General features: G+C 38.4%; 6 protein-coding genes across 7 annotated transcripts; 4 read left to right on the top strand and 2 right to left on the bottom strand.

Annotated features, from left to right (window-relative positions):
* The first annotated feature begins 379 nt into the window (after window positions 1–379).
* On the top strand, window positions 380–1452 carry LOC132200577 (heterogeneous nuclear ribonucleoprotein A2 homolog 1-like). Its single transcript, XM_059626150.1, has 3 exons — window positions 380–539; window positions 844–1141; window positions 1266–1452. Exons 1-3 carry the CDS (start codon window positions 461–463, stop codon window positions 1276–1278), a joined length of 390 nt encoding a protein of 129 aa, XP_059482133.1. The 5' UTR covers window positions 380–460; the 3' UTR covers window positions 1279–1452.
* Window positions 1453–3755: 2303 nt separating this feature from the next.
* LOC132201107 (FKBP-type peptidyl-prolyl cis-trans isomerase SlyD-like) lies at window positions 3756–4680 on the top strand. Its single transcript, XM_059627018.1, has 2 exons — window positions 3756–3914; window positions 4383–4680. Exons 1-2 carry the CDS (start codon window positions 3812–3814, stop codon window positions 4577–4579), a joined length of 300 nt encoding a protein of 99 aa, XP_059483001.1. The 5' UTR covers window positions 3756–3811; the 3' UTR covers window positions 4580–4680.
* Window positions 4681–4693: 13 nt separating this feature from the next.
* LOC132201106 (N-acetylgalactosaminyltransferase 6) lies at window positions 4694–8333 on the bottom strand. The gene is made up of 8 exons (XM_059627017.1): window positions 7825–8333; window positions 7639–7762; window positions 7268–7579; window positions 6850–7216; window positions 6562–6793; window positions 5988–6329; window positions 5783–5929; window positions 4694–5642 (listed from the first exon to the last, which is right to left on the bottom strand). The coding sequence occupies exons 1-8, from the start codon at window positions 7963–7965 to the stop codon at window positions 5472–5474; spliced, it is 1836 nt and encodes a 611-aa protein (XP_059483000.1). The 5' UTR covers window positions 7966–8333; the 3' UTR covers window positions 4694–5471.
* A 586-nt stretch (window positions 8334–8919) lies between these two features.
* On the bottom strand, window positions 8920–12767 carry LOC132200702 (sulfhydryl oxidase 2-like). The gene is made up of 4 exons (XM_059626371.1): window positions 12094–12767; window positions 11778–12033; window positions 10586–11279; window positions 8920–10186 (listed from the first exon to the last, which is right to left on the bottom strand). The coding sequence occupies exons 1-4, from the start codon at window positions 12335–12337 to the stop codon at window positions 9494–9496; spliced, it is 1887 nt and encodes a 628-aa protein (XP_059482354.1). The 5' UTR covers window positions 12338–12767; the 3' UTR covers window positions 8920–9493.
* Window positions 12322–14504, top strand: LOC132200703 (negative elongation factor E). Its single transcript, XM_059626372.1, has 7 exons — window positions 12322–12632; window positions 12709–12957; window positions 13130–13423; window positions 13634–13848; window positions 13903–13957; window positions 14102–14213; window positions 14275–14504. The coding sequence occupies exons 2-7, from the start codon at window positions 12877–12879 to the stop codon at window positions 14349–14351; spliced, it is 834 nt and encodes a 277-aa protein (XP_059482355.1). The 5' UTR covers window positions 12322–12632; window positions 12709–12876; the 3' UTR covers window positions 14352–14504.
* A 10737-nt stretch (window positions 14505–25241) lies between these two features.
* Window positions 25242–27244, top strand: LOC132200977 (uncharacterized). Of its 2 annotated transcripts, none has more exons than XM_059626810.1 (8): window positions 25242–25267; window positions 25326–25473; window positions 25533–25878; window positions 25936–25971; window positions 26033–26205; window positions 26487–26681; window positions 26741–26956; window positions 27031–27244. In XM_059626810.1, the coding sequence occupies exons 2-8, from the start codon at window positions 25360–25362 to the stop codon at window positions 27190–27192; spliced, it is 1242 nt and encodes a 413-aa protein (XP_059482793.1). In that variant the 5' UTR covers window positions 25242–25267; window positions 25326–25359; the 3' UTR covers window positions 27193–27244. The 2 variants fall into 2 exon arrangements, with proteins under 2 accessions (XP_059482793.1, XP_059482794.1); XM_059626811.1 differs by having other exon boundaries at window positions 25246–25267; window positions 25391–25473.
* Window positions 27245–27539: the final 295 nt, after the last annotated feature.

Below are 27539 nucleotides of genomic sequence, written 5' to 3' on the forward strand. Positions count from 1 at the left end.
GAAATAAAAGCAAAATGCGTTCAACTCATTTTTTATAATTCACGAACACAACAGACACAAAAAACCGCGTCAGGTTTTACCAATTATGTCTCGACGGACGGACGGTCGGCAAAAAGAGCGAATGGACCGAAAGGAGCCGCTTTAATTTCTCGCTCCGTTGAGAAACAAAAAGAGCAGCCGTGAGATAGCAGACTGCAGGGATTCCCAAGACGGGCCATCTGAAACACACAGGTAAGCCCAGCGAGATTGCCTCTGATGGGCGTTCAAGGCTTTTCCGAATGACGAAGCCGGCGTGAGATGAAAATCATTGCTCATCCCTTCTTTCTTCTCATTCGTTCGCTCTTTCGCCGTCATTCGCAGGATGGTGAACCCTTTCGCGAGCGGCTACATAAATGCAGCCTGGTTTGCTCGAAGAATTGCATTTCTGCTCTGACCTGAGAAGAACAACCAGACTTCTAACATGAAGACCATCTTTGTTTGCCTGCTTCTCTGCGCCCTGGCCATGTCGGCCCTCGGCTACCCCTACCTTGCAGTTCCAGGTTTGTTTTATTTCCTCAAGTTTTTTAACTAAGTTTACAGCACAAATTTAACTTTTTCAATTTAAATATTTTTTGTGCTGCAAAAAAGCATTATTTATTTTGAATTGAAGATTTAAGTGATTATCTAGTTTTTTGACTAAATAATTAAAAAAAAAATATTCTGGATTTTTTTGTCCCTAATTGCAAATGTTATGTTTGGTCAATTGTGGAAAGATATAATATTTATGATTAAAAATATTTAATTTAAACGGTTGCAGACATATTTCCCAAAAAAGTTGAAATAAATATTTTGATATTTTTGCAGGTGAAGAGGTCGCGCAGGTTGACGATAATGGTCAGGGTCAGGCGCTTGTAAGAACTGCCCGCAGCCCCCATTATGGCGGCTACGGCGGCTATGGCCGCAGGGGCTACGGAGGATACGGAGGAGGGTACGGAGGATATAGGCCTGGTGGTTATGGAGGATACGGAGGCTATGGAAGACCTTATGGAGGCTACGGAGGCGGATTTGGCGGCAGTGCCAGTTACGCCAATGCAGGGTCCTTTGGCGGTGGCTTCGGAAGTGGAAGCTACGCTAATGCCGGCAGTGGCAGCTTCGGCGGCGGGTGAGCCTTTCTTTGTATTTATAATTTTCTTTATTACACCAATACCAATAATTACCAAATTAATACTAATATTTAAAGTTGATACTATTGCAAATTTTAATTAATTTTATATCTTGTGTTGCAGATTTTACGGCTAAAACTATGGTATCGCCACTGTTTTAATTAACAAACGACAACCCACAGCTATTCTCTTTTGCCCGCATTGCAAAAAGTGTGAATGAAAAACTTGTGTGTACCATCAAGTGTGCTTCATCTGTATTACGCAGACAAAAATCTAAAAAAAATAATAAAATATTTAAATTTTTCTAAGATCATTGGAATATTTATTATTCATTTTTTAAATCAATTGCAACAAAACAATTGCAAATCCCTGTGGTATCCATTGAGATTTCTTAGCCAGAAAAATATTAATTTGATTTTCACGTTCATTGCAAAATGCTAAGTATGGCCAATTTATTGCCTGTTTACATGGAAGTTACATAAATGAAAAATGACTAAAATACGATAAAATATTCAATAATAAAAATATATAATTATATTAATTTTTTTTCAAGACGTGAGAAAAATTTATCTTGGATTTTGATTCACTGAGAAACTATGCAAATAAATTTAATAGCACTTTGCAAAAAATACTGTACAATGTGCAATTAATCACGAGCTCAAACTACCAAAACAAAATAATTTATGGAATCCACCCTACCTTCAGTGATACGCTTTGGCCTGCATCAAGAATCGTCTGCTTTCGCCTGATGAATCATTGATCGACAGGATTTTGGCGATTCTACGGACTATGGTTGGTACAAATGGCACCTGTACATAAGTCACACTTTCTTTTATAAAACTATTACACGTAAAAACAGACGCGTGTTGCACTTGCTTGCCTTGCCTGACTCATTACGCCGATGTTTGTTGATGTTATTAAGAAGCTGGTTCTGTGTTTTTGGTGCGCCTTTGCGATGCGCACAATACAAAACGTGAAAACTGCGCCAAATATACATGCATACAAAAATTTCTAGCCCTAAAGTGTAATGCCTTGGCTCTCGCAGTGTTTAATAATTTACGTTGGTTTTCTGTATAATTAAAACAACTTCTCTTTGACACAAAAATCTCTTTTAGCCTGCCTGCGCAGCTGTGGCTGGAGGCAGAAGGTAGAAATGAGGCCAATAATTTTGAAGATCAGTGAGCCTGTCAGAATGCCAATATAATAATTAATTGCAATATAAAAATAATATTGAATTTCGAACATAAAAACGCCATAAACAATATAATTATTACGCACCACATACATTTATTAGAGAAAATTAAGAATGCTGTTTTTAGTATTACTTTCTAGGTTACTTTTACTCCTGTTAGAAGCATATCTTTTGAATTTAATCTTCACTTTTGCTTGAAATGCGGGCTGCAAAAAATAATGAAAGCAAAATATTAAAATTATTGAATCCGTCATCTCATATAAATCAGGCAATGTACATAATGTTATTATATATTATAACGGTTTACGATATTCCAGGAGTTTTCAATTATCACACCTTTTTACTTTTCCAAAAAACAGGTTTTTCAAATTACCATTATATTTAGTTGCAAATTGTGTGTATTGATCTATCACAAAGGCAATTGCTGCCCATGTAACGGGATACATCATTTGATCAAAATTATACAAGTTAATATAATTGAGAGAGATAAAATAATAATAATAATAATTGAGAGAAAAGATATGTGAATTTTACATATGTAATTTTTACAATTACATAAATAATACAAAACAAAAAGAAAAATAACAATAATCAAGTTTTTTTTGGACATTTTTCTTTTTTTTCTGGATGCTGAAAGCTTGCATTTAGATGACTCCCTGATACTTCCAAATACCGCTTTCTTTGATTTTTTTTGCTCTTACAAAACAAAAAACTGCAGCTCAAATTATGTTTAGTAAAACAGGCTTTATTTTCGTCTTCAGTTTTAGCCTCGCAATTCAGCTTTTATTATTCCAGATCAGTCCTTTTAAATTCTGTTTTAATTTGTGATTTCATTCATTCAGCCTATACTGTTTCAAATATTGCTGCAATAATTTATTTTTTAATGAGTAAATACAAAAAACTGCAAATGCCATAAATTGTTAAGTGTGTCAGATCCTTTTTAAGTGTTTTTTTTATAAACTCCATCATTATATCTTCCATCAAAATTCCTCAAAGATAATATTGGCTAAAATTACCTAGAAAAATCCCCATCCTTGGATATGTTTGCCTCAAAGAAAATAAACTGCGCCATTTATTTCGATCAAATAAGGAAAAACCGAGAGACTGTCAATAATATTATGGGCCCAGCATGCTCTCTCAGACGTCACTGAACCAAGACCTGGTCAAATCAACCTGTGTGGAGCCGGGCACGTGCGTTTGTTTACTGAACGTGCAGCCACCGGACCGAGAGATCGAGTGGTTCTTACACACACATATATATTAAGAGAGAGAAAGGATGTCGCAATTAATTATACGCTCGTTTTTTTATGGTCGCGATTATTTTTACCTGGTCCGAAATTCCCCATGGAACCAGATCTAACTGCACTCGCGTATATTTAAGTTTCTCAAGGTGCGAATTTCGGGAGTATATAAGGGCTCGGCGGGCCTATTCCCAAATCACACTCGCAGATTTGCAGCTCCAGAGAACTCATCCACAATGAAGACTGCTGTCGTTGCTCTGGCTTTGATGCTTGTGGCCATCGCCCAAGCCTTTCCCTTGGAGGACGAGCACCAAACCCAAGACTCTTGGTTCGCAGTTGGTGAGTTAAACGAGCGGGATATTTTCTTATATGCCACTTAAAAATTTTGCATTACATAAAAAAGAGCTCACTTACACAATGATTTTTGCAAACGAAGGTAGTTTTTTTTTTTTGAAGAGAAATTAATTATTTAAATTACTAGATTACTTTTAAGTTTACAACAATTATATTTTTTTAATAATTATAGTAGCTAATAGAGTTAATTAGTTGTTTTTTAACATGTCTTCAAATGAATGTCCAAGTTCCTAAAGATAAATTTAAAAAAAAATATCTTTAATTGTATCAAGTGGCAACATTTAAATGAGACTAAAGAAAAAATTAACCTATTTTTTCAATTGAATTCTTTATCAGAGTCAGAATTTTACATAAATAATAAAAGCAAATATTAATATATTTTTTCATATTATATTTTTACCAATTAGGCAATTAGCAGAAAATAATAAAATTATTATTATATCTTTAAATTAGATGCCCCAGTAGAGAATGGAGAGATCTTGTTGAGAGAAGCAAGAGCCGCTGATCCCCAACGATATGGAGGCTATGGTGGATACGGAGGATATGGTGGATATGGACACCACCATCATCATCATGGACACCACCACGGACACCATCATGGCCACCACCATGGACACCATCACGGGCACCATGGCCATTACCACGGCTAATTTATCATCAAACTGACCAATCTTTTAGTCAATGTACCTAATTTTGTAAATAAACAATTTATTATAAAATTAATCAAGGATCCATTAAATTAAATTAAATTCCCAACTTTTATTTTCTCAAGAACAATATAATTTTGAATGTAATAAATTTTCTAATTAATTACATTGGTCAAAATTTAAAAAAATTGTGCATCTCAAAATTCTCAATCATGCCTGCACTCTGGCATTCAACCATCAGTTGAACATAACGGAATTAACGGAAACTTGCTTTCAAACAATTGAGCAAGATATAAGCATAGAACTCGTTTGGAAATCAATTTTCCTTAATGGTTTTAAATTCTCTGCTTTGTCTTTGCTAGGGGTCACAGAAAGTGAAAACGGACAACTATGACAAAGTTTTATCACAACCGTTTAAAATTTTCATTAACATGATGGAAAGGACAAAACTAAGATGAAAATATTTATATTTTTAATTAAAACATCAAAATTGGGTTATCAACAATGTCAATTTTAATTTGTTTGCTACAATAAATAATTTAAATATTAGTCTTTCGTTTCAAATACATATAAAATTTCTGACTGATAATGAAATAATTTTCAAAAACAAAAACTTCTCACTGGTTTTAAACTGAAAATCACACAAAATGGAATTGAAAAAGTTCAAGCAAAAATCAAAATAAGTTTGCAGCACAGCTACTTCTTTTAAAAGAATGAGACTGATCGGCTGAGCTCACTAAATTGTCTTTCCGAGGAAAACTCCAGCAGCACTCATGGCTTTGCAGCAACACTGAACGAAGTCCCATTGCAAAATGCATGTGGACGTGCATGAATCAATTCTGTCACAAGTACAACTTTCATCACAGACTGTCAAAAAATAACTAAACAAAACAATCTATTTGGGGCCAGCATTGTCCCAATTGGCCAGTGCCTTTAAGTCCGTCTTTTCAAATAGCCACTTTTGTGTTTCTGAATCTTCCTTACAGGCCGCAACAAATAGTTGCTTAGTTTCTCGGTCACAGTCCAGGCACAATGGATTTCCACCGTGGATCAAATGCTTTGTGTCCTGTAACAAGAAATGGGGATGTTTACAAGGGGAAACTTTTTTTTCAAATTTCAAATAATATGTACACGTTTGAAATAAAAATAATTTGGTTTAAAGAAAAATAATATCCAGGAATAAAAAATTAAAATGAAGATACTTACAGGGTCATAACGCCACAGCTGGTTGCCCTGCATTCCGTGACAGCCCCATAGTTTTATCGGAGCCCTCTTTTCCGATGCCGAAGGCACATCCCAGCACATTGTGCGTCCTTTGGGTCGCACGTCCTTGTGCCAAGTCAAAGTAAATTCCTAAAAACATTTAATTAAATCATTTCCAGTTCATTAGTTATAATTTATTCATTTTTACCTGTTCCGTGCTTCCCTGTTTTGCAGCACCACCCTTAACACAGCGCTCAAGTCCAACCGACTCATCCTTATTCTTATGCATCGAGTCAACACAATAGTCTTTGAGGGCAACACTCATGATTTCGCCAGAGGCAAAGTCAGGTGGCTCGATCGGTGGATACTTCAGTGGTAAGTCAAAAGCCACTTCCTTCATAAACCATTTGAAAGGCTTGCAGTTCAACCTCTTCCGCACAGCCAGCTGGTCAGTCAGATCGCCAGGGTCAATCTTAGCATATTGCGGCCGTCTTTTCAGAAGGTATTCTTTATACTCGTCCATCCACACCGTCGCCACGCGCATGTAATTCTAGAATCAACAAAGATTTGATTTCATTTGATCATGTTTGACAGTTCTAATGCCACTTTAAGGGATTTGGTGCATAGATAAGATTAGAATATATAGATTTGAAATATTATTTTAGGAGAAATTTTTTAATGATCTGCGGTTAAAAAAAATATATTACTTCAAATAATTATGAAAATTGCATTTTTCTTATTGAGGGTTAAAAGGGGGAGGATGATAGAAAAATCAAATGTACCTTTCCAACAAAATCGGTACCACTGTGTGGGTTGGGGAATGGAGCAAACTTGCGGTAAATGTGCCCTATTCTTGAGCAAGGGGCATCCACCATTGTTCCGCCACACTGCCAGATCTTGAAGGACAACTCGTACTGCTCACCACCCCAAATGAGCAATCCAGGATCGTAGCCACCAAGCTCCCAGAAAAATCGGGCGCTGATGGCAAACAGCCCTCCAGCCATCACAGGGCTCCTAAAAGTCAATAGTTATTAATTAAATTTAGTCGTATTAGAGCCTCGTCCACTCACTTGAAGGGTTCAGTAGGGTGTTTTAGGTCTTCAGGCAACAAAGGCAATCTTTTGTAAAAAAATTCCCAGTCAAAGGCCCCGCGTGCACCTTCGTCTTGAGCTCTGTACTGGAAATTCTCAAAGTCGATGACATCGATAAAAGGGCACACACAGGTTTTGTAGTCTTTTGCAATGGGCTCCAATAATGGTGGTAAATAATTCACATTGCACTCGGTGTGTGAATCAAGGAAGAGCAGAACTTCACCTTTGGCTGCTCGAGCACCTGCTAATCTTGCCCTGATTAGGCCCGACCTTTCGGGCAGCCGGAGGACTTTGACGCGGGGTAAGTGCTTCTCAATATATTCTTCCAGCGGCTTCCTCAATATTTCTGAAAAAAAAAAATCATAAAATAAAAGCTTGGAAAAAAATGTTTCGGAACCTTTATTGCTGAAATCATCAACCAGGATGACCTCCAAGACTTTTCCTGGTGGCGCTCTATAAATTGCAGACATTGCCGTCCTGAGCAGTGTGGAAAGGTGCTCATTGTGGAAGGGAACAACCACAGACACCTCTGGCAGGTCAGCCACGTACCGCTTCTTCTTGCAGCCAGGGTGGCGAATGTCGGGAAGAGATCTGTTCAGAGAAATCCTGTCGCTGGCAAGCGCATTGAATCCGTTCTGACTGTAAAGCTCCTTCTTTTCGTGCTCATCTTCAGGTTTTAACACCACAGACTGCCCTTGTTCTCCAGGTCCTAAAGAGTAAGTAAAAATTATTTATTAAAAAAAAAATAAATAAATAAAAGAAAGATACCTTTTCTGAGACTGTCGGCTTTAATTTGGGCATAGTCGTGCCAGTCAATTTGCCCATTTTTTGGTCTGTCTGCAATTTCGGCGTCTTCGACGTGAAAGCTCTCCTTTGTAACCGGATCCAACCTCTGAGGATTTTTAAAAGCAGGAATTGAAATCTAATTAAATTTCAAATTAATTCCAGGGAAACCTTGAGAGGGTCACTTGGCATGGAGTTGGACAGGTTGTCCTCCACAGGTCCGAGTAACTTGAGAGTGATCATTGTGGAGACGACGGCAAGGAGGGCCACCAGGCCCAACTTGATAAGGGTTCGCACGTTCCTCCGCAACATGTTTTACGTGGCCGCTATAGTTTGTTCATCAAAGAATACCTTCCGTGTAGGTGCACCACGTCACATCACCGGTCGGCCCATGCATAATAACCTGCCTGCGATAAGCATTCACGGTTCCACGTACGGTGTGTTGTCCTTCCCAAGAGAGCGTCGATCGCCTCCAAAGTACGATTTTTGTTCGTGCAGATTCTGCAGACACGCCGCCGGTCGTTTTTATCTTATCTGGCCTTTTGACGAGAGCTTCGATGAGTCTCAAATACAGCACATTCACATCTGTTGACGTCGAAAATAATCGCATTCACAACACCATAACAAGAGCATGCCAGGTGTTGGCAAGTTTGCTGATGTGTGTTTTGTGTGGGACGTTTGCCAAAAGTGCCACTGCCAACCTTACAAAATTTTTCACTGTCCGAAACACATACGAGTAGGACTGATTAGAGAAGAGTTGATTGATTATTGAGTACAATGATAATTTTATTTATTATAACTAAAAAATGTTTTAAGCCATAAATAGCAATTGGCATAAAAATCATATATCATAAACGGGGATTAAATTTTTTTTGTAAATTTTGGTTTCGATATTATTATGATATAAAAATTTTATTCAACTGGCTTACTTAACTTAATTAAAACTAGATATTAACGATATATACTAAGACTTCGTAATTTGCATAAAATGATTGTGCTATAACGATTCAAGCAATAAATGAGATTGGTTAAGTTGTTGAATTATAATTTGTAAACCAAATTGCTAAAAAAAAAATTTAAGTAAACAAATATTATACTTTTCAAATTTTTTTTACCTGGATTCAGAACCTGAGCGAAAAACCAATGCTTGGAAAACGAATTAAAATGTCCAAAATCCATTAAAATAACGGTAAGGAAAATCTGTTTAAAACTGCAAAATTAATAAATATAATAGAAAAAATTTTGTAGTAGAAGTTCACGATCGAGGGTTGCATCGAGGAAAAGCCGAATTTAAATTCAATCCACCATAAAAGAAAAAAGTTTTTAAAACATATTTTAAATAATTTATTTTTCATCAATAAATCTGCACTGAATTAATTTGGCTGGCTGTTGCAATCAATCGCTTAGCTCTTTACCAGTTCACTCAAAGAGATTCTCCACCGTAAACCAAAGATCTCTCTCTCTCTCTACATTTAAAAATAGCTGCGCATTCTTCTGCAAAGACAGAAGCACTCTTTGAGAGATAAAATACATAATCAATTTTGCACTTGAGTCACACTCGGTGTTGTTTGCAATAGAAATTTAATCCACACGTCGAGATCAGCAACAAAGGCATTTAGTTTAATTGCACGCTCATCATTTATCTCATTAACAACGGAATGCTGATTGATTATCTACGCACCAGGAGTACCTTGACAATAATTCATTTCATTTAACTTGACTAAAATAGAAAATGGGAAAATATTCACAAGTGGAATGATGTGTGTGTTTAGTGTTTGGTATTAAAAAAAGATCACAGAGAATCTCGTGCCCGAACTCGCAGGCAGAACAAAATTAAATTTCAGTTCACATTGTACTTCATCTTGTAGCCCCGTCTATAAATGAACTTGTAATAACCAAGAACCAAAACCACGGCCGAAACAAGGTAGAGCACAACACAGAGGAAGATGTCTGCATAGTTGAACTCACTTGAACCTTGCTGGGCATTTTCATCATCGAAGAAGTTTGTCCTTTGGTCCAACTGTCTCAGTGCTACCACGTTTTCCGCCACTGGAGCACACATGTGGGCCGAGTCGGCGTCCTGGTTGCAGATGTTGTTCTTGGCATAGCGCTCTTTGACGTAGCGCAAAACCTGTTCGCGGTCCCACTCCTCACCTTCGACTTTGCAACTCGAACAGGACAGGACGTTTGGAAACTGGATCTTAGGGTGGTGTGGGTCTTCCGTGACGTCACCCTTCAGCCGTTTGTTGACCACATTGTGCGCCTCCCACAGCCACATGACCGCTTCGTCAAGTCCGCGCACCCCCTCCAAATTCCGGTTCCGGGCCATCTCCTGGAAGTGCTTTGAGCAGCCGGCGCAGCCAAAGAAGTGGCGGACGTAGCGCAGGATGGACTGCAGAACTAGCTCGCTGCCTGGAGTGGCCCTTCTCTTTGTCTGGGACGCTGCGCTGACAGTCAAGGCGTGGAACATTGTCCAGAGACCGCAGGTGTAGCCACGGAACTTCTGATCGCTTCCACGGCAACCAATCCAGTCCTGCAAAAATGGAAAATTTTAGAAAATTCCAAGCCTTTAAAGTGAGCAAAAGCTTGATATTCATCTTTTAGTTATAATTCCGCTGGAGTTAAATTTAAAATGGGAATGGATTTTTATTAAATTTTTTTTTTTACTCTTCCACAATTAGCCTTCTATCATTATTTGTTATCATTTTTTTTCATTTTATTATGAGAGATTGCTGAGGCTTCTAAAAATGTTTTAAAACAAAGACTAGATATAACATCATGTTATACCAAACAAAAAGAAAGAAATAAACAAAAATATTACATTCATTTACAAATTTCCTTTCTATTTACAAATTACGCCAATTGAGATTGTGGTTTAAACACTCAATATTTTAGTTATTTCATTAACAGAAAAACTGCCTTTCAAATTTACCTGATTCTCTGGAATGATGAAGTTGAACTCCTTCTCAAACTGGTTAATTCTGAGCATGAAGTCCTCTCCTCTGATCGAGTCTCCAGAGGCCTCAACCCAGTCCCTGAGCCTCTCCAAGAACATAGTTCCCTGCGGCCTCGTTGGATAGAAACTGGCCAGGGATCGAAGATACATCTTGAGCGCCTCTAGAGTTTCTCCCGCAATAACTCTGTGCATAGCAATCTCATGTTTTAAGGAGAATCGAAGAGTGTTTTCCAAATCTGCTTGATAGACAACATCAGGAAAACTGTGGACCTTCTCAGAGTTGGTCTTGATCGGTGCAGCAACTTTGCCTTTCAGCAGGTCAGTCTCTCGTGGGATGTCTCTGACGGCTGAAACGTCTTCAATGATTCCTTCACGGGCCAGGAAGGCATGCACAGCGGCTGCAAATCCTTCTCTTGTCTTTGAGGTTGGCAGCACGTGTACAACGGACATGTCCCTTTTCAAGACTGCCAATGCAGGGTAGTTTGAGACCTCGATTAATTTGGCTAAAGCCTCGTTGTTGGTTGTGGCTCGACGAATTTGCACATTCTTGACTTTATGGAAGTCCAGGATGACCTCTTTTCCCATTGTAGATCCGACCTCTTCAAAAATCAGGAAGATGTGCTGAACACTACTTGGAGTTTGTGCCCAAATGTTGGCCACTTCGCTGTTCCTGGTAATCAATCAAGAGATCCATTTGTCAATACATAATTTTTTTTATCTTATCTTAAGAAGAATTAGTAAGAACAAGTTTACACCTAATTTTGTAAAGATCTTAAGTTCTCTTGACGATATCCTTGAAATATGTGTGACTAAAATTTTGGTCTTTTTTACATGGAATTTAACAGATTAAATTTTAAGGTGCTCTTTTAAAGTTCAGGTTTTTTAAGTCTAAAAATAAGAAATTTTAATTTTAACTTCATTAACTGCTAACTTTTTTTTAAAAAAACATGTAAAAATTAAGGAAAACGTGCAAAACAAACATGCCATGCAACTTTTTTTAAGTTGCTTTTCCTCAAAGTTTAAGCGACGGACACGGTGCAATTATCACAAGCACACAAATATTAAAAAGTGCTTAAAATTATCAAGTGCTTATCACTCTTGAAAAAAAATGTCTTATTAATTAGCATTGAATAAGCGCTCAAAGATAAGGCCGAATTTCCCGTTATACCTGTAGGGAGTGAGTGTAGGCCATCCCTGCACGCCCTTTCCTTCGAGTTGCTCCTTTTCAATGAACTCCAGTAAACCTGCCTTGATACTGGTAAACGTTTTCTCAGCTTCCAAGTCGATGCCCATTTCACCAGGTTTGGTCATGGGAGGAAAAACTCTCATGGTAGGGTAGCTCATGATTTCCAGGTCGCGGCAGAGAGGGTTGTTTTCAAACTTTGCGCAGTCAACGACGCCAACTGTAACAATCTCCTTCCAAGCTGAAATTAAAAAAAGTGGAATTTAATTAAAAGTTTTTAAAATAATAATACAAATCCTACGATAAACAGAAGCTGCAACCTCCTTCCAGGTTGGTGCAAACCTCTGGCAGAATCCGCACCAACTGTTATAGAACTCGACAAGCCAAACGTTTGGCTTTTCGTAGACGGCGCTTCGGAAAGTTAAGTTGGTCAGTAGCTCCACTTTATCGTTGACAGTGTAAAGTTGGGTCGGTTCATTGTTGTTGCCAGCCAGTTTGGCCGCATGGGCCGCCAGGAGGACCGATAGGATGACGACGGCCCTCATCTCTTGTCTGCCAGCCGCGGTCTTTCACGCTCTCTGATATTGCCTTTGTTTTCACTCGGCGGCACGCATTTCTCGGCGTGACGTCATCCTGTGTGAAGCTTTTTTAACGAGCCAAGACAAGTGTTTCTTTCGTCAGTTCGTCTCGGGCGAGTGTTTAATGACACGTAGGCCGACCGATTTCGCACAGGTGCATTCGACTGGTGCAAACGAAAGAACGGGACCCGAGTTTTCCGACTCAGCTGCCACCGATTAGAGTGGGGAAATCGATTTTTTCAGCGGCTGCGAACCGAAAAGCGTTGGTCAATTGGCCGTCCACCCGCCTCAAGCCGCTCAAGAGCAATGTCTTCATTCAGTTTTTTATCATTTTGCAGGAAAACAGACCACTGTCCAGCGTTTTGGGCTGGCCACCACCTGGGGCACGGATGCCAACTGGCCACGGGGGCGTGTCCACGGACACGCCCTCCCCCGCCACTGGTTGTTTGTTTACATTCGTTTGTTGATTATCTTGCAGTTTGGCTAGGTAATTTTGGCAGAGAAAAATGGTCTACTTGCACTTTCCCACAAATCTGACTGAGGAGGAGCTTATGCTTCAAGCAAAGTATCAAAAACTCAGGAAAAAGGTACATAGATTTTGCTGTAATTTTTAAGTTTCTGCTTAGAATCTAAGAAAAGAAAATTTTGCCTTTAATTACAGATTAAAGACAAATTTTCTTATTTACTTTTTACTGTCAATTAAAGTTTTAATTTTAAAATTATTGACGCTTATATTCATGCACATAATTTTTATTTTAGCGAAAAGCGCTGCAAGCTCTGAAAGCTCCAAAGCCAGAACCGGAGAGGGCACCAGTGTTGAAACGTCCTTTGGAGGCCAAGGACGCAAAAGAGATGGCCAAGAAGCTGATCAAATCTGGTGCCATAGCCGCCATTACCAAGAGCCCTCGTAAAGCAGAACAGGCCGGCTTCAAAAGGCCCATCAGAGCAATGGAACGAAAGTTGTCTGGAACTGACCGTGCTGTCAGCGGCTACCAACCCTTCTCTGCCACTCACCCTGAAGAAACAGAGACTGAAGCCAGACCAAGAGTCAAGGCAAAGATTAAATTAAATTTATTTAATAGTTAATTAATAACCATCTATGTATAACATTGGTTTAATTGATTTTTGAAAATTTCCTCTGTTGCCTGACAATTTTGATTTATTTAAATGCATTTTTTTTCTTAACTATAGCTATGCTCTTCTTAATCTACTATCATGGAAATTATTATTCCTTTGGTAAATTATTATTTTTTTCTACTGCAGAATTTGTACGAGAGCTTTGTGTCTGCCCGAGATCGAGAAGAACGAGGCCTGACGGACAATAAAGAGGTTGGAGCCGGAGGTCGACCTGAGCAGGCTAAGCCTAGACAAGGCAACACCATTTATGTCTACGGCTACAAAATCACAGAAGACATTTTAAAAACGGCGTTTCAGCCCTTTGGAAAAATTGTCAATGTTTCCATGGAAATTGAGAAAAAGTAAAAAAAATTTAATTGCTACCGATTCAATTTAATAATAAATTAATTCTTCAGCCGAGGGTTTGTCACATTTGAGAAGATGGACTCTGCTGACAGAGCTATTGCGGAGGTAAATAAATGGAAAATTGCAAATATTTTTATTTTTGTTATGGAATATTCAGAAATGTTTTATAAATTGTTAAAAAAAAAGGAAAACAAACTCTAGACTCTGAATACTATTTTGTGACGCCCATTCATGAAAGTTTGGTTTTAGATGGAAGGCAGTATGGTGAAGGGCATTCAACTAAAGGTGACTCTTGCGAGACGACAGCCACGCATAGAGCCTATAAACGAAGCATCATCCTCGGCCACTTGGTCAACTATAGGTGCAAAATTAGTTGTCGAATAATAAACTGTGCCTAAAACTGGGTAAAATTTCATTTTCAGCTGCCAGCCATTCACAGAAAGGCAGCCACAAAGATGCAAGAGAACTGGTTGTGTACGATCATGACCTTTTTGAGTGATTTGATTAAGAGGAGAAGTTTATCGACAACGTTCTACATTGTGGTACAATTATTGATCCCTGTAAATAGTGTGCAGTCTCAAATCAACATGTTTATGCTCTAAACAACTCTGAAATAAATTGTGTTGCAATTAATAAAGAAGCCTAAAGTGATGGAAACTATATTTTTGGCATACTTTAAAATTTAGAATATTCCAAAATAACCTATACAAAAAAAAATTAAAATAAATAAATAGACAATTGGATTAATTATGTCTTAAAATCCCTTTAAATAGTTCAAATAGATCAATATTATTAATATTTGGAATGTAACTCTCCAAATTTTTATAAAATAGTACTTTTCCTCCATCATAAAGGAATCAATACATGAAATAAAACAACTGTAGAGCAACGTCATGAAATTTTATTGAGAGCTGCTTATGGAGTCAGGGATGCGTCGCGAGATAAATGTTTTTGCAAGCAGAGTCGGAGGCCCAGAGCGGTATTGATTGGTCTTTGTTGGTTGGGGTTGCGGGGGGATTTGGAAACATTTGCTCTACCAGGGTTATCGGTTCTCTCGCTGATCCAGAGAGCAACTTCCATCTTTTTGTTTCCGCCCGAGTGCTCGCGATGGGAAACCACTTAGGTAGAAAAAGGCAATCTCTGCGCGCTGCCATACTATACATAAGCGCCCGCTGTGCTGCGGCCGCCGCCGGGATAATAAACTTTTGCTCTAACACACATGGAAACAGACTTAATTGCAAGTCGGGCGGAAAATTCATGTTTTTCTCCCGCTGCTGCTCCCTCCTTTGTAAACCAAGATGTTCGCTCTATGTACTCTCTGGCCAAAGTTGCGCCATTTATGTGCTTTCTTTCGATTCGCCCTCGAGGGATCGATACTCGGCGGAGCCTGAAAGGAAAAAGGGTGCCGCGCACTCTTTGACACACACACAGCCAGCGCATCAATTTACTCTGCTTCCTTTAATTATATTGTCTTCGTTACAGGGTGATAAATATCTGAAGACAACATCAGGAAATAATGCTTTTAGCGCGCGCTGCATTATGGTCAGACAATTTCCTGGGTCAGCGCTCTTACTTCCGCAAAAGGAGAAAGACCGTCCCTTCCCCTATAATCAGTGATTTGTCAAATCGCGTAAAGCACTTTCATCAGCCTTGACTTAATTGTTTTTATGGCATAAAACTCTTCATTAAAAAAAATTTGTAAAAAATAAAATATAAATATATTAAATCCTTCGTCTTATATACAGCGGTTCTCTATATGTGTCCATTATCGTCGGGGAGGACACAAGGAGACCTCCCTCGTCATTTTTACGACGCCTCGCACTTTTGTATACATTTTATTGGTAATATTTCACTTTCGCGTTGCACAAAAGCCTTATCCCTCTTTTCTTTCGCAGCAGCTTCTTTTGTCGCAAGCAGAGGGTTGTTATAAAAATATAAGTTGCGCGGGGCGAGAGAGTGAAGCTGACGCTTAATGCATCTTGTTTTGCCGTGACAAAATAAAGGAAACGTCACGTGCTGTTGCGGGTGTAAAACCACCAAGGCTGCACGCGGCCGGGGTTGTTTTGGCTCGCTGCTGGAGACTTTTAGTGCCCATTACTGCCACTTTCGTACCAAGCTAGTGAGAGCCAGAAGACGCTGCGGGGCGTCGTGTACGGTGCGCTCTTCAAGTGTGTGTATCGCATCGTCCTGCGTTGAAAAGTTTCGGTCGCGTCCTTCGTCCTTTCTAGCAGCTTATAACATTTTTTTTCTTTAGAGCAATATTCAATAAAATGAAAACAGCTTAATTAAATCTTTTCGGTTCTTTATTCTGATTTCTTCATTAATGTATGGCATCATCTTTATTTTAAAATAAAATGTATAGACAGTTACAAAAATTTTAAACAACCATTCCTTTTTCAATGAAAATGACGTTTATTACATTTTTTAAAGTTACCGCGATAAGAGTTTAGTTAAAATCCTCATTCCTGAAATATAACTTATGCAACATGCTGCGCTCCGATGCAACGAAAGTTGCGTCTCTTGAAGTTCCCCTCTTCAGTTTGGAAGTCGGCAGCGTGGGCGGAAGTGCACGCACAAAAGAGGAAACCGCGAGCAAAAAGTCGGTCCGCGCGGCACTCGAGGCCGAAAGTACGAAAATGGGGATGTTGTCCGGAGCAGAGGCCGCTCTCTCGCGCACTCACCAGGCATTCCCTGGCGAAATTCCTACGATATGCATTTACCAAAGCCTCCGGGGAGGCCATATTTCACTCTGCGCGTATAATATATTGGAGATAGCGTGAAATATGGCCCCTCGGCTCTTCAGCAGCCCACTCGTATTCATATCTCTCTCTCGTTCCTATATTTTTCTCGCTACGCAGCGGCAGCTTTGCTTGACTGACAGTCGAATATTCCAATGAAATGAGTGACAAACAACGCGGCAACTCTTGTTTGCGAATTAAAAGCAAATCAGCTCCGACGAGTAGCACTTCTGCGGCCCCCAGCAGCTGCCATATCACTGAGGACCCTTGATGTTTTACTTGCTCTGGAACGCGACCTGTAACAAGAGCAGCAGGGATTGAGATTTGGAAAATGACATAGAAAAAGGATTTCAGATTGAAATAAGATTAAATTTTTTTAGAGAAAAAGATTTTCTGCTCCTCTCTAATTACTTTTGTCGTCAACGAGAGGGTATTTAAATAATTCTATAGAAGAGGGCTTATTAAAAAGGGGTGACAAGGAACTTGTGCACCAGTTGTTTTTGATACAAAAGGAGACTTTCTTATTCTCGAAAGACACGATGGGTGGGTGCGCTGGCGAATATGAAAGGCAGGGGCAAGAGAGAGTGTCTGTCATGCCGAATTGTTTTACATTAGCGGAGAATTTAATATTCTGTGATTAATTAATCTCACTCGCACCCTCTCCTCGTCTCTCGCGCGCCTTGCAACAAAAAGCGCAGCAGCAGTTTGATTTATTTTTTATCATGCAAATTTGATGCAAAGTAAAAAAATGAGCAGCTTTTTTCCAATATTCAACGCTGCAGCAACGTTGCTTCTGCGCTCGTCAAATTTTTTTGACAGCTTTTTTGTCGCCGGAAAGAATGACACGCTGCCGCCGCTGTTGGCGAAATGAAGGTCCTCTTTCGCTCCATAATGCGCGCGAGAGAGCGAGTGAACGAACGGAACGACCGTGTGGCAGGCAATGATGGACGAGGGGCTCGATATCGTTCGCCGCTCTCTACTCCATAATATTTTGACAGATGCTGCCGCCTTTTTGTCTCGTGTAACCAGCGACTCTGCATTTGTCCAACTGACTCAAAGGACACTGTTTTTTGCACTTGACACATTCGCTCGGACGAGACGCCGTCAGAACTCTGCAGCAGGTGCACATCAAGCTTGAAATATGCTAAAAAATAATATTTTATAAAGACGTTTTTGACATTTTGTGATTTTGATTTGAAAATGGTAGATAAAATTCACCATCAGTACTTTTTTTTTAAAGAAAACGCTTATGCAACCGGAAATTGTGATCAGTTGTGCCAGTTGCATACATCTGCTGCAACAAAAGGCACATGTTTAGAAATTTTATAATCATAAAAATATTTACCGTATTTGCAAAAATAATTTATTGCGATGAAAACACAACAGTGTTAGCGATTTCAAGTACACGCACATGTGTGTACAAGCACTGGCAATCAAACAAAAAGCACGCCCGTTCAATCTTTCTCTGCTCCACAAAACGCCATAAAAGCCAGCTCTCTGCCGCTCAGCGTGCGTTTCATGTTCGCCATAATACACATTTCTAATATTTGCTTTGGTAATTAAATTTTTACCCCCAATAAATTGAACTGCAGGACATCAAAGTAAATGGAAATAAAAGCAGAGCAAGAGAGACCGGGGACTAACAAAGCAGAGGCAGCTCGATATTTTATGTCTATTTGTGTTCCAATATTAGGGCCATAAAGGTATATTCGAGTGAACCAACATACTCGACCGTATACACAGACATATCAAACTGGGATATGGGTGTTGTTTGTCGTGCTCGAGGGCCGTTCAGAGTCAATCTTGTTTCCTTTTGTACGTACTCGGCCGCGCGTCTTGCGCTCACAGATATAAAAAGATTTATTTATTTCTCTTAACGACCATAAATGTTAACGTTCCATTTATGCGTGGAGATGGTTCAAAGAAACTGCTTGTCTAATTCTGTACATCGATGAACGAGAAATTGGTTTTCATGTGCATATCTTTGCACAATCGCAAAAGGTCTAATTAATAAAAAGTGTTCAAAGTTTGTATATTTTTCTAGTCTGGATCGTAATTCGAGTCTCGTGTAAAAAGTGTAGAGCAGGCAAGTTTTACAATTGAGACAAATTATCGTTCAGGCGCAGCAGATGCCGAGAATTGCTCCCGATTTTAATTAGCTGTTACATCACGCCCGGGCGATTTCGCAGTCTAATTGCAAGTACGTGTCGCACTTAATGCCCAGAGTTATAACAAAACTTTTCTCTCCACGTCTGTTCCACTCTGCATATAGCGATTAAATTTTGTAACATTTTATAAGAAAAAATTATTATCAAGCATAACTGCTTTTCGTTTTTAAATTTTGCTGATATAAGCATAATGAAGCTACCATTTATATTTCTGCATTAAGAAAAATACGCATGCAGCTGATTTATTTTATACAGCAGTTAATACACTTTTTTTTTAAATTACTTTATGTGAAAATATCTTTTTGACAGAATGCATATTTAAATTCTCATCAGAAAGAAATTTCAGCTCTACCTTTTTGGCTCACGAAAATAAAATACCTTACTGACTCCGTTAAGAAAAAACCTAATATAACACGCAGCCACCATGTAATGAAGTCATTTGCTGCAAAGACTCATTCTCGACACCGAATTTATCGTAATGGGGATTCAGGAACAAGGCAATTCTCATTTATAGCAAAAGTCAGAAAGGGTACGGAGGATTTTGGGGCGCCACACTGCACGTGATACATTAAACGCAACCCCTATGCGGCCATGCTGCAGAGGTTTTTGGGGTGACGTCCAATTTGTACCGTTCGTTTCGCGATCCAAGAACATTTCGTTTAATCGATTCGCTCCACGCGCGCGAATTCGGCATTAGCAAAAGTCTGCCATGTAATCCCGACGAGCGAGCCATCAGGACAGGGTGCCCGGGTGACTTGTCTCGCGGCAAATTGCGCGGAAGACTCGCTTGTTGCCCCCGAGATACTTGGTTGGATCTGTCTCGCAACTACTCTTGTGTTGAACACGACCTCACGACCACAGACTCGCACTAGCGTGTTTCGCGAATGCTGCTTTTAACTTGAGGAAGTCTCTCACAAAAAAATAATGATTAGTAATTTTGGAGCATATTTATAAGAATATTAATTAAGAGATTTACAGGAAAATTCCACAATATTTAATATAATTACAATCGTTTTCTTAGTTATCTGAATAAAAAAAGAGACAAATTTTTATTTTCGATTAATCAAAACAAGTCAATTAAAATGTAAAAAAAAATAAATATTTGAGAACAAATCAATATTTTAAAATTTGAAAAAAATTATTTAGTTTTATTGAAAGTAGCTTGAAAAATATTAAAACTTTGATCTAATTAGTTAAAATAAAAATATTCCTATTTAAGTTTTGTAAATTTTATAATGTGTTGTGTAGTCAGTTTTGTTTTTAGATTATCAATGATATATTCCCCCAACCCCTAATGTTATATTCAAAATTGAATAATATATATTTATTTCTAAAAAATATTTTTTTGCCAAATCGAATTTTCCAATCAACATATAATTGACTTTCCTCCTTTCTCGGCCCGTAAATAAGCAAAACAATGGACAAAAGTGTCGCCGGCGGCTGTGTTTTGAAAACTATGCGGCGAGTGGACACTGTTTTGATTGGGAGCGAGCGGCGTCGTGCAAACGCGAAAAAGATTTGTTCAATTTGCATCAAGTGAAATTTGTTATTGGAGTGCGCGATGCGAAAGCAATAACAACACGCGCCCGCGTATCGCATGCATATTATAATACACGGGGAAATGGAGCCCCTTGCAGCGGCACTCAGACACGTGTCACTCTCTCTGCGTTCTCGTTGAGCCGTAATGCAAACTAAAAAAGCAGAACAGGGGCTGCTGTTATGTGAGAATCAGCGAATGTATAATAATGGTATTCATTAGAGCGGAGAAAGCAACGCGCAGGGATTTGTGCGACTCTTCTCAAGAGATTCATTTCCCTTTTTAGTAGTAATTTCTAATTTTTATACAACGCAAACAACATTATTATTCTTGTATTATCCGCCGCGAGCGCGAAAAAGAGAGGCGCCGGCGTGCGAATTTAAATTTTATAATTGAACACAACATTATTTTATATTCATGCACTGCTCGGTCTTCTTGTGGATAAAGTGTGTGTGTGTTGTGCGCCGAGTTATAAGGCCGTGCGATTATCAGCACGCCGGCGAAACTCAATTTAAAAAGCGAAACGGGATTAGGGACAGATTTACATTCGAAATGGCACCGAAAAGAAAAAAAACAACCCACAGCAGGAGAATTAATTTTCCCGCTTTTTGCGCAGCGAGACGAGTTTCGTACAAACACAAAAAGCAAGATTAACCAGTGAAACAAAATTACAGCAATCCGCCATTTGCGCAGATCCCTGCAACCAGCATACAAAAACCAAATTTTGTATTTTTGTAAAAAAAATATCAATTTTTTTTTTAATTTTTAATTTTTGATCCAAGACAGGAGCCTTATACACTTAAATATTTTTTCCTAGATTTAGAAGCGAGGATGTCCTTTAGTAAAGCAAGTAAATTTTCGTCATGTCTGTTACTTTTTTCTTTTGTTACTTATAAATGTATTTTCAAACAAGTTTCAAATTTGGTTTAGTTGATCAATCTTGAATCACTTTAAATTTGAATTCTTTTTCTATGTACCAAGCAGGTACCAAGAAAGATAAAATGGTTTAAATATTACTGTATTTTATATAATGATCATAATGAAATGTTTCTCTACGGTTTAAACTTTCAATTTTTTTTTCAAATGAATACAATTTTAATGTTTCATTCAGTTGGAAAAAAATCTTAGCAGCATTCCATTTTTGTGTGGAAAAAATGGAATGTATTTCTCTGAGGGGAGAGGAAAATTCAGTCATGCAATTAAAATCATTAGCAACTTTTTGTTCAGATTGTCAAGTGCTGCTGTTGCCCATCAAGAGCGCGAATGATCGGCTGCAGCAAGAGGAAGTACAGAAAATAATGCCAGAGTTCGTATCCTTCCTGATCCATACGTCTGGCGCGCACTCGGCCAACTTTTTATATTTTTATCACTTCCCTTTGCATCATTATTTCGCTTCCTGCAAGGGCGTGCGCCTCTCTATATGTGTGTCAAAATAAGTCTCTTTCCGAATCCAAATCAAAAGCGACCCCCGCTCGCGAGTTTAACGCACCGTGCAATGTCACTCCTTTTCATACATCCACTCTATTTTTTAGTTTTGATTTCTTTAAAATGTTGGCGACAAATGCTGTTGTACTACATTAGGGGTGGAATTCGCGCGCGTGACCCCTTTCGCGCAAGTAACTAACGACATCTGCGGTAAATTAAAACACCCCTCAAACTGCGTATAATGACGCGCTGCTGGCAATGGCGAGGGGGTGAGATTTGCGGCGGGGGTGCAGTACGCGCGTTCGACGCCTGATAATACACGCAAACAACGCCCGCGCGCCGATTTGAATATCACACCCGGTCGGTATTAATTTCATCTGCCAACGAGCAATATTCAAATTGAGATAATAAATTCCAAATTGCACATCGGCACACGCATTATACAGTCAAATGCGCGCACGTCATCCAATGCAATGCAAAGTGTGCCCCTCTAAATAACAGGCTGCGATGGATCTTTTTACTCGTGGGTGTGAAGAGGGGAAACTAGATCAACATGCCAATCAACTTTTGAAATTAATACTTTAAACCACTTTGAAATTTTAATTACTGAAAGTGGAAAATATGACAAAGAAAGATGCAAAAGCAAGAGAATTGTTCACAAGCTATACTTTTTATAATATATTAATTTCAAGAGAAAAGGTACTAAAGAATTAAGTTAATTACTTTTTTATACTATTAAATTATGTTTTGAAAATAACAAATTTCCAAAGCAAATATACAATATATTTTATTTGATTTTCTTCTACTCTACAAACCAGTATAATTTTCAAATTTTTATTTTATATTAACAGAAATTTGCTATGTCCTGGAAATTGAAGGTATACTTTTGATTTTATATTTATTAAGTTATTCCAACAGGAGATATGAACTTGTAAAAAATATTAATTTCATTTTCTAAAATTATAATTTTACCTTCTGAAGTCAGAAATAGGTAAAGCAACTCATAATAAAATTTTCTTACTTGAGAAAATTTAAAATTGATATATTTTGACAAATAAAAAGTAATTTACTTTTTATTTTATTTACTTTAATTTATATAAATGATATAATGATAAATTTTTTTGGACGTAAAATAAAAAGTATTGATTTTGTGATGCCTAGTTTACGTGCAAGGTGTGATAAACTGACAATGAGTAGCGCTGCTGATATGGTAGGTCCTGGGTAGGTCTAACTGGAAAGTCGCTAATCCAGCGATAATAGTCTGTGTCATAATCGCGAGTAACAATATCAAAAATTATTATATTGCTGCAGTAATGAACTCTCGAGTTTGGCGGTGCTGGCGAGCAAATACATGGCCACCTGTATGCGAGAGGGTCGATTAACCAGCCAGTTACGCAATTGAGTGAGATAAGCAAAAGCCACCGGACATCTTTATGTTGCAATATTCCAATTACACAAAAGCCAATTTATTTATAACTCCAAAGAAAAGATTAGGAAATTGATAAGCATATTTCCCATCTCAAACTTAAAACAGCAGTTTACTCGTAAATTTGACAGGAACACTCGTCAAGTACGAAATAACGCAGACAGAAAAGAAAATGATACTTTTGAAATGAAAAACTATCACAGGCTCTGCGTAAAAACTCTACTAGTAATAAAATATAATGGGAGGACAGCTGATATGCGTTTTATGCTCAAGTTTTCATTTCACTCTCTCATGACAAGCAGCAAGTGGGATAAATTTTGGAATGCGCGCAGTTCATCCGCAGGGGGTGACATTCAGATCGAATTACCCCAAAGAACAAGGACAACAGACAAAAAGGTACAAGGTCCTTGGCAGATGGCGCCTGGCGGGGCTGCAACCCCCTGCGAGAGAACCACTTCCGTCCCAGTGTCACCACCGATATCCGCCTGCGATCCATCAAGTTTTTCTTTCGCTCTACCTGAGTCGCTTCAAAATTTATAATATACACCTGCACGTCTTGTTAATATAAGAAGTAGTGCCGGTGTTCAAATGTGTGAATAAACGAGCTGGATTAGGAGGTTTTCGTGGTTTCGGCGACAGATGGAAAACAGAGATAAATCGCAAATGCGGAGGAAACGTCACCGGCTTTTGTGGAATTGCGCGGTCAGGCGTACTTTCAATTAATTTGTCACCACAACAAACTTGCAAAATGAGATTTAGATAGCAGAACGAAAATAAATGGATTAACATAAATTTATAAATTATATTGCCAATAGAACCTGCTCCGCACGCAGACGAAAACAGAATTTTATTCACACATCAACTTGATATATTTAAAATATAATTTACACCTTAAAATTTCAAAGCAGAATTGTAACCGGATTGTGGTGTCAGTTTGAAATTAAGAGAAAAACACCTGCCTGCTTTTCGCTGATTGGCATGTTCTAGTTAATGGAAATTGCTTGTGATGTAATTAGGCAGCACGTGGTGCCTCTTGATGTCAGTCAGTGATTCTATGTCTCTTCCCCAGGGCAAATGCGTAGTGCTCTCTGTTGTGTATTTTTGGGGCCAAGCAAGAGCGGCATTCATTGCGAAGAGGTCTTCAATCTTGCGTCGCGTCAGCACAGATAGCCGCAGCATCCATCTCTGTCAGCGTGGCGACGACGGAGAGCAACTTGGGCCAGGTCAGGCCGCAGCCGAGCACACTTATTAGCTCATCTGCAATCATAAGCCAGCAGATTTGTTACACTAGGCAGAACCAGAGGAAGAATATATTGCGCTCCCACGGGTAATTATCTGTCGGGCGCCAAGGAAATTGAATACAGAAGCTGCCTGTCGACACCTAGGCGCGTCTTTTTGGCTGGAGGAGGGAAAGAGAGGACGTGGTGAAAAGTGACACTTTTGTTTCTACTAAAAATATATTGTTACTTTTAATTTAAGTAAACACTAAAGGACAAGCGAAATTTAAAAGATCACAACATTTTGCAATTAAAATCAATATTTTTAGAAAATTATTTACGCTTTGAAACCTGTAGCAAAATATTTCCTTTTTATTACTTTGTTAGTATATTTATTATTTTCTCCTCTCGAGGGTCAATAAGAAAAATTATGAAATTATTGAGGAAAAAGAGATGAAAGGGTTTACACAGAGGGTGTACCTAGCAAATATCTGCTAAAACGTCTGACATGTAATGAGATCAAATAAGATAACAATAAATTTTAAAAATTTTATAAATAACGTTTTTATTTACAAAATAATCAAATTTCCTAACCGATTCAAAATCTAACTAATATGAAAGACTTATATTTTGTAAACACCTTTATATGAATCAGATAATACTATAAAAATAAAATTGATAGTTAAATTTTTGCAATAATTACAATGAATTTCAAGGAAATATATTGATCATTTGATTAGATAGAAAATGATGACCCGCAATGTCGACTGAAATAAAATTGATTTACTGTCCAATGGGTGAAAGTAAAAGGATGCAGGAAGTGATGCGATGTACGTCACATGTAGCTCTACCGTACGTCAGCACAAATAGTGTTCGCCAACAAACAACTAGGTCGTTTCCACAGGTTACTCTGTATTCTGTGCTAATTATTTTTAAACTTATTATTCGGCACCCCTCCTTAGAGTGTTCAAAATTTTGTGATTTTAACTTTTCAATATGCTTCCTGCGAACTTGCATCAACTTCAAGTGGTGGCATGTTCCGTTTTGGTGCTCGCCATCGTCTGGCACATTTACCAAAGCAATAGGGACGTGCAAATGCTCAGAGAAGTGGTGAGAAAAGTCTTAATTTCGATTTATATTTTATATTCATTGTTTGAAAATTTTATTAGGTTATAAGTCAAGAGGATGAATTACTCAGAATTCGAGACCAGCACAAAACTAATCAAGAATCTATGGACAATTTGTGGAAGGATGTGATGCGAGAGGCGAAGTATTTGATTCGCCGCGAGGAGGATCTTTACCACGAGCATTTGATGAAATTAGTCCAAGCCTACGCAAATCAAGAATTGTTTGATGCAAATTTGGTGCAGCAGCGCGTTTTAGCGCAGCTCAAGAAACATGTGGATAAAGTTGCAGGACAACAAAAGGGACCAGGGGGAAGCCAGGTCCTGCAATCCTTGAAGAATGACGTGAAAAAATTTTCTGGCTCCTTTGTAGCGTCAAATTTGCCTTTGAGTAATTAAAAAATTGATAAAATAATATTTTCATGATTTTCTCTTTTTTCATATAAAGGTGTTCGCCAGTGGTTTGTTTATTTCCCTTCTGAAAGTGAGTGGTTGTAATTTTTTTTCAATGTATACTAATGAGTTTTGAATTTTATACATAAAAGTTGAGAGTCTTGTTAAGTACGAGGCGAATAACAAGGTTCTACTGGAGTTTGTACTGAAAAATCTTTGGGTGTCACCACCTTCCAACGAGCTTCCATATTCCTTGAGCAAACCGCACAAAGAGGACGGCTCTGATGGCCTGGTCCTCCAGTTTATTCAAATATTCGAAAATAAAGTAAACAATTATATACTATAATAAATTGAATGGTAACACTTGAGGATTCGAGGTGGATTTCATGGAAAATTGAAACCGGGCAAACCTCTTAGCAAAGAAAAAATGGGTCTTTAAAGTATCAGCAGACCGCAGGTCGCCTTATGGGGCAGTTGTCCTTTATTTTTTCATTTTTTCGTTGCAACAACGTTCGCCCGGTTTCAATTTTCCAATTATAATTATAAATTTTAATTCTGAAAAACAATGAAGAAAAATCGATAATAACTTTTATTTTACTCCTTCAGAAAGATGGAATTTTTATCGAGTGCGGGGCAGGTGATGGAGAGTCGTCATCCAGCACATTGTATCTTGAGAGACGAATGGGTTGGAAAGGCGTATTAGTGGAGGCCAGTCCGGACAATTTTGCACAACTCGTGACAAAAAATAGGAAATCTGCCCTGGTTCCGGCCTGCATTAGTCCCAATATAAAACCAACGATTGTAAATATTTATAATTTTGTATTGAAGTATTAGCAAAATTTAATAAAAATGTGATGCAGGGCAGGTACAACTTGAAAGGTCCCGGACCATTTATGCTTGATTTGTCTGCGCCTCAAAAAAATAGCTCCAAATCGGAAACGCTTTTTTGCATTCCACTTCATTCAATCTACCTGACTTTGAACAAGCCAACCGTGGATCTGCTTTCTTTGCACACAGGTGGTGGAACAGAATTTGATATTCTGAAAAGTGTTCCATGGCAGTCAGTAAATATTAACGTGAGTCATATATATGATTTATAAAATTTTAAAATCCTTGAATTCAAGATTATTAACATATAAAAAAAAAACAGGTCGTTTCCATATCGGTGGCTCAGTTGCAAAACAAAATCGAAGAGATCAAGTCTTTCATGAAGAACGCTTCTTATTTAATCTACAGTGGACATGGCAGTATTCACGAAAAAGAAAAACTCATATTTAAAAAAGAAATAAAAAATAAAAATCAGTTAACTTAACATGAATGATAAATGATTTTTTTAGACATAAAATCTGTAGGCGATTTTTCAGCACGAGTTTAATAAAGGTTGACGAAGAAAGGGGGCTGTGGATGGAGCTGCAGAGGAAAGTCTTATTTTCTCTCTCGGCTCGTATGTTCGACGCTTGTGACTACATGTGTTGCGGCAACGTCGATCCGAACACGAGAAACACATTACGACGACGACCCCTTTCGCCGCCGCTGATACACCCTTTCAACAAAATAACCCTTGCGTCACTCGCACGTCGGCCGCCGCTGCAATTTATCCGCTTACGAGACGTTCCGCTGCCGTGGCAACGCTTTAGTAAAAAAGGGATTTTGAGCAGA

The sequence above is a fragment of the Neocloeon triangulifer genome, unplaced genomic scaffold (assembly GCF_031216515.1).
Source record: "Neocloeon triangulifer isolate White Clay Creek 2 clone unplaced genomic scaffold, ASM3121651v1 ptg000014l, whole genome shotgun sequence".
In the NCBI taxonomy this organism is placed as follows: Eukaryota; Metazoa; Arthropoda; class Insecta; order Ephemeroptera; family Baetidae; genus Neocloeon; species Neocloeon triangulifer.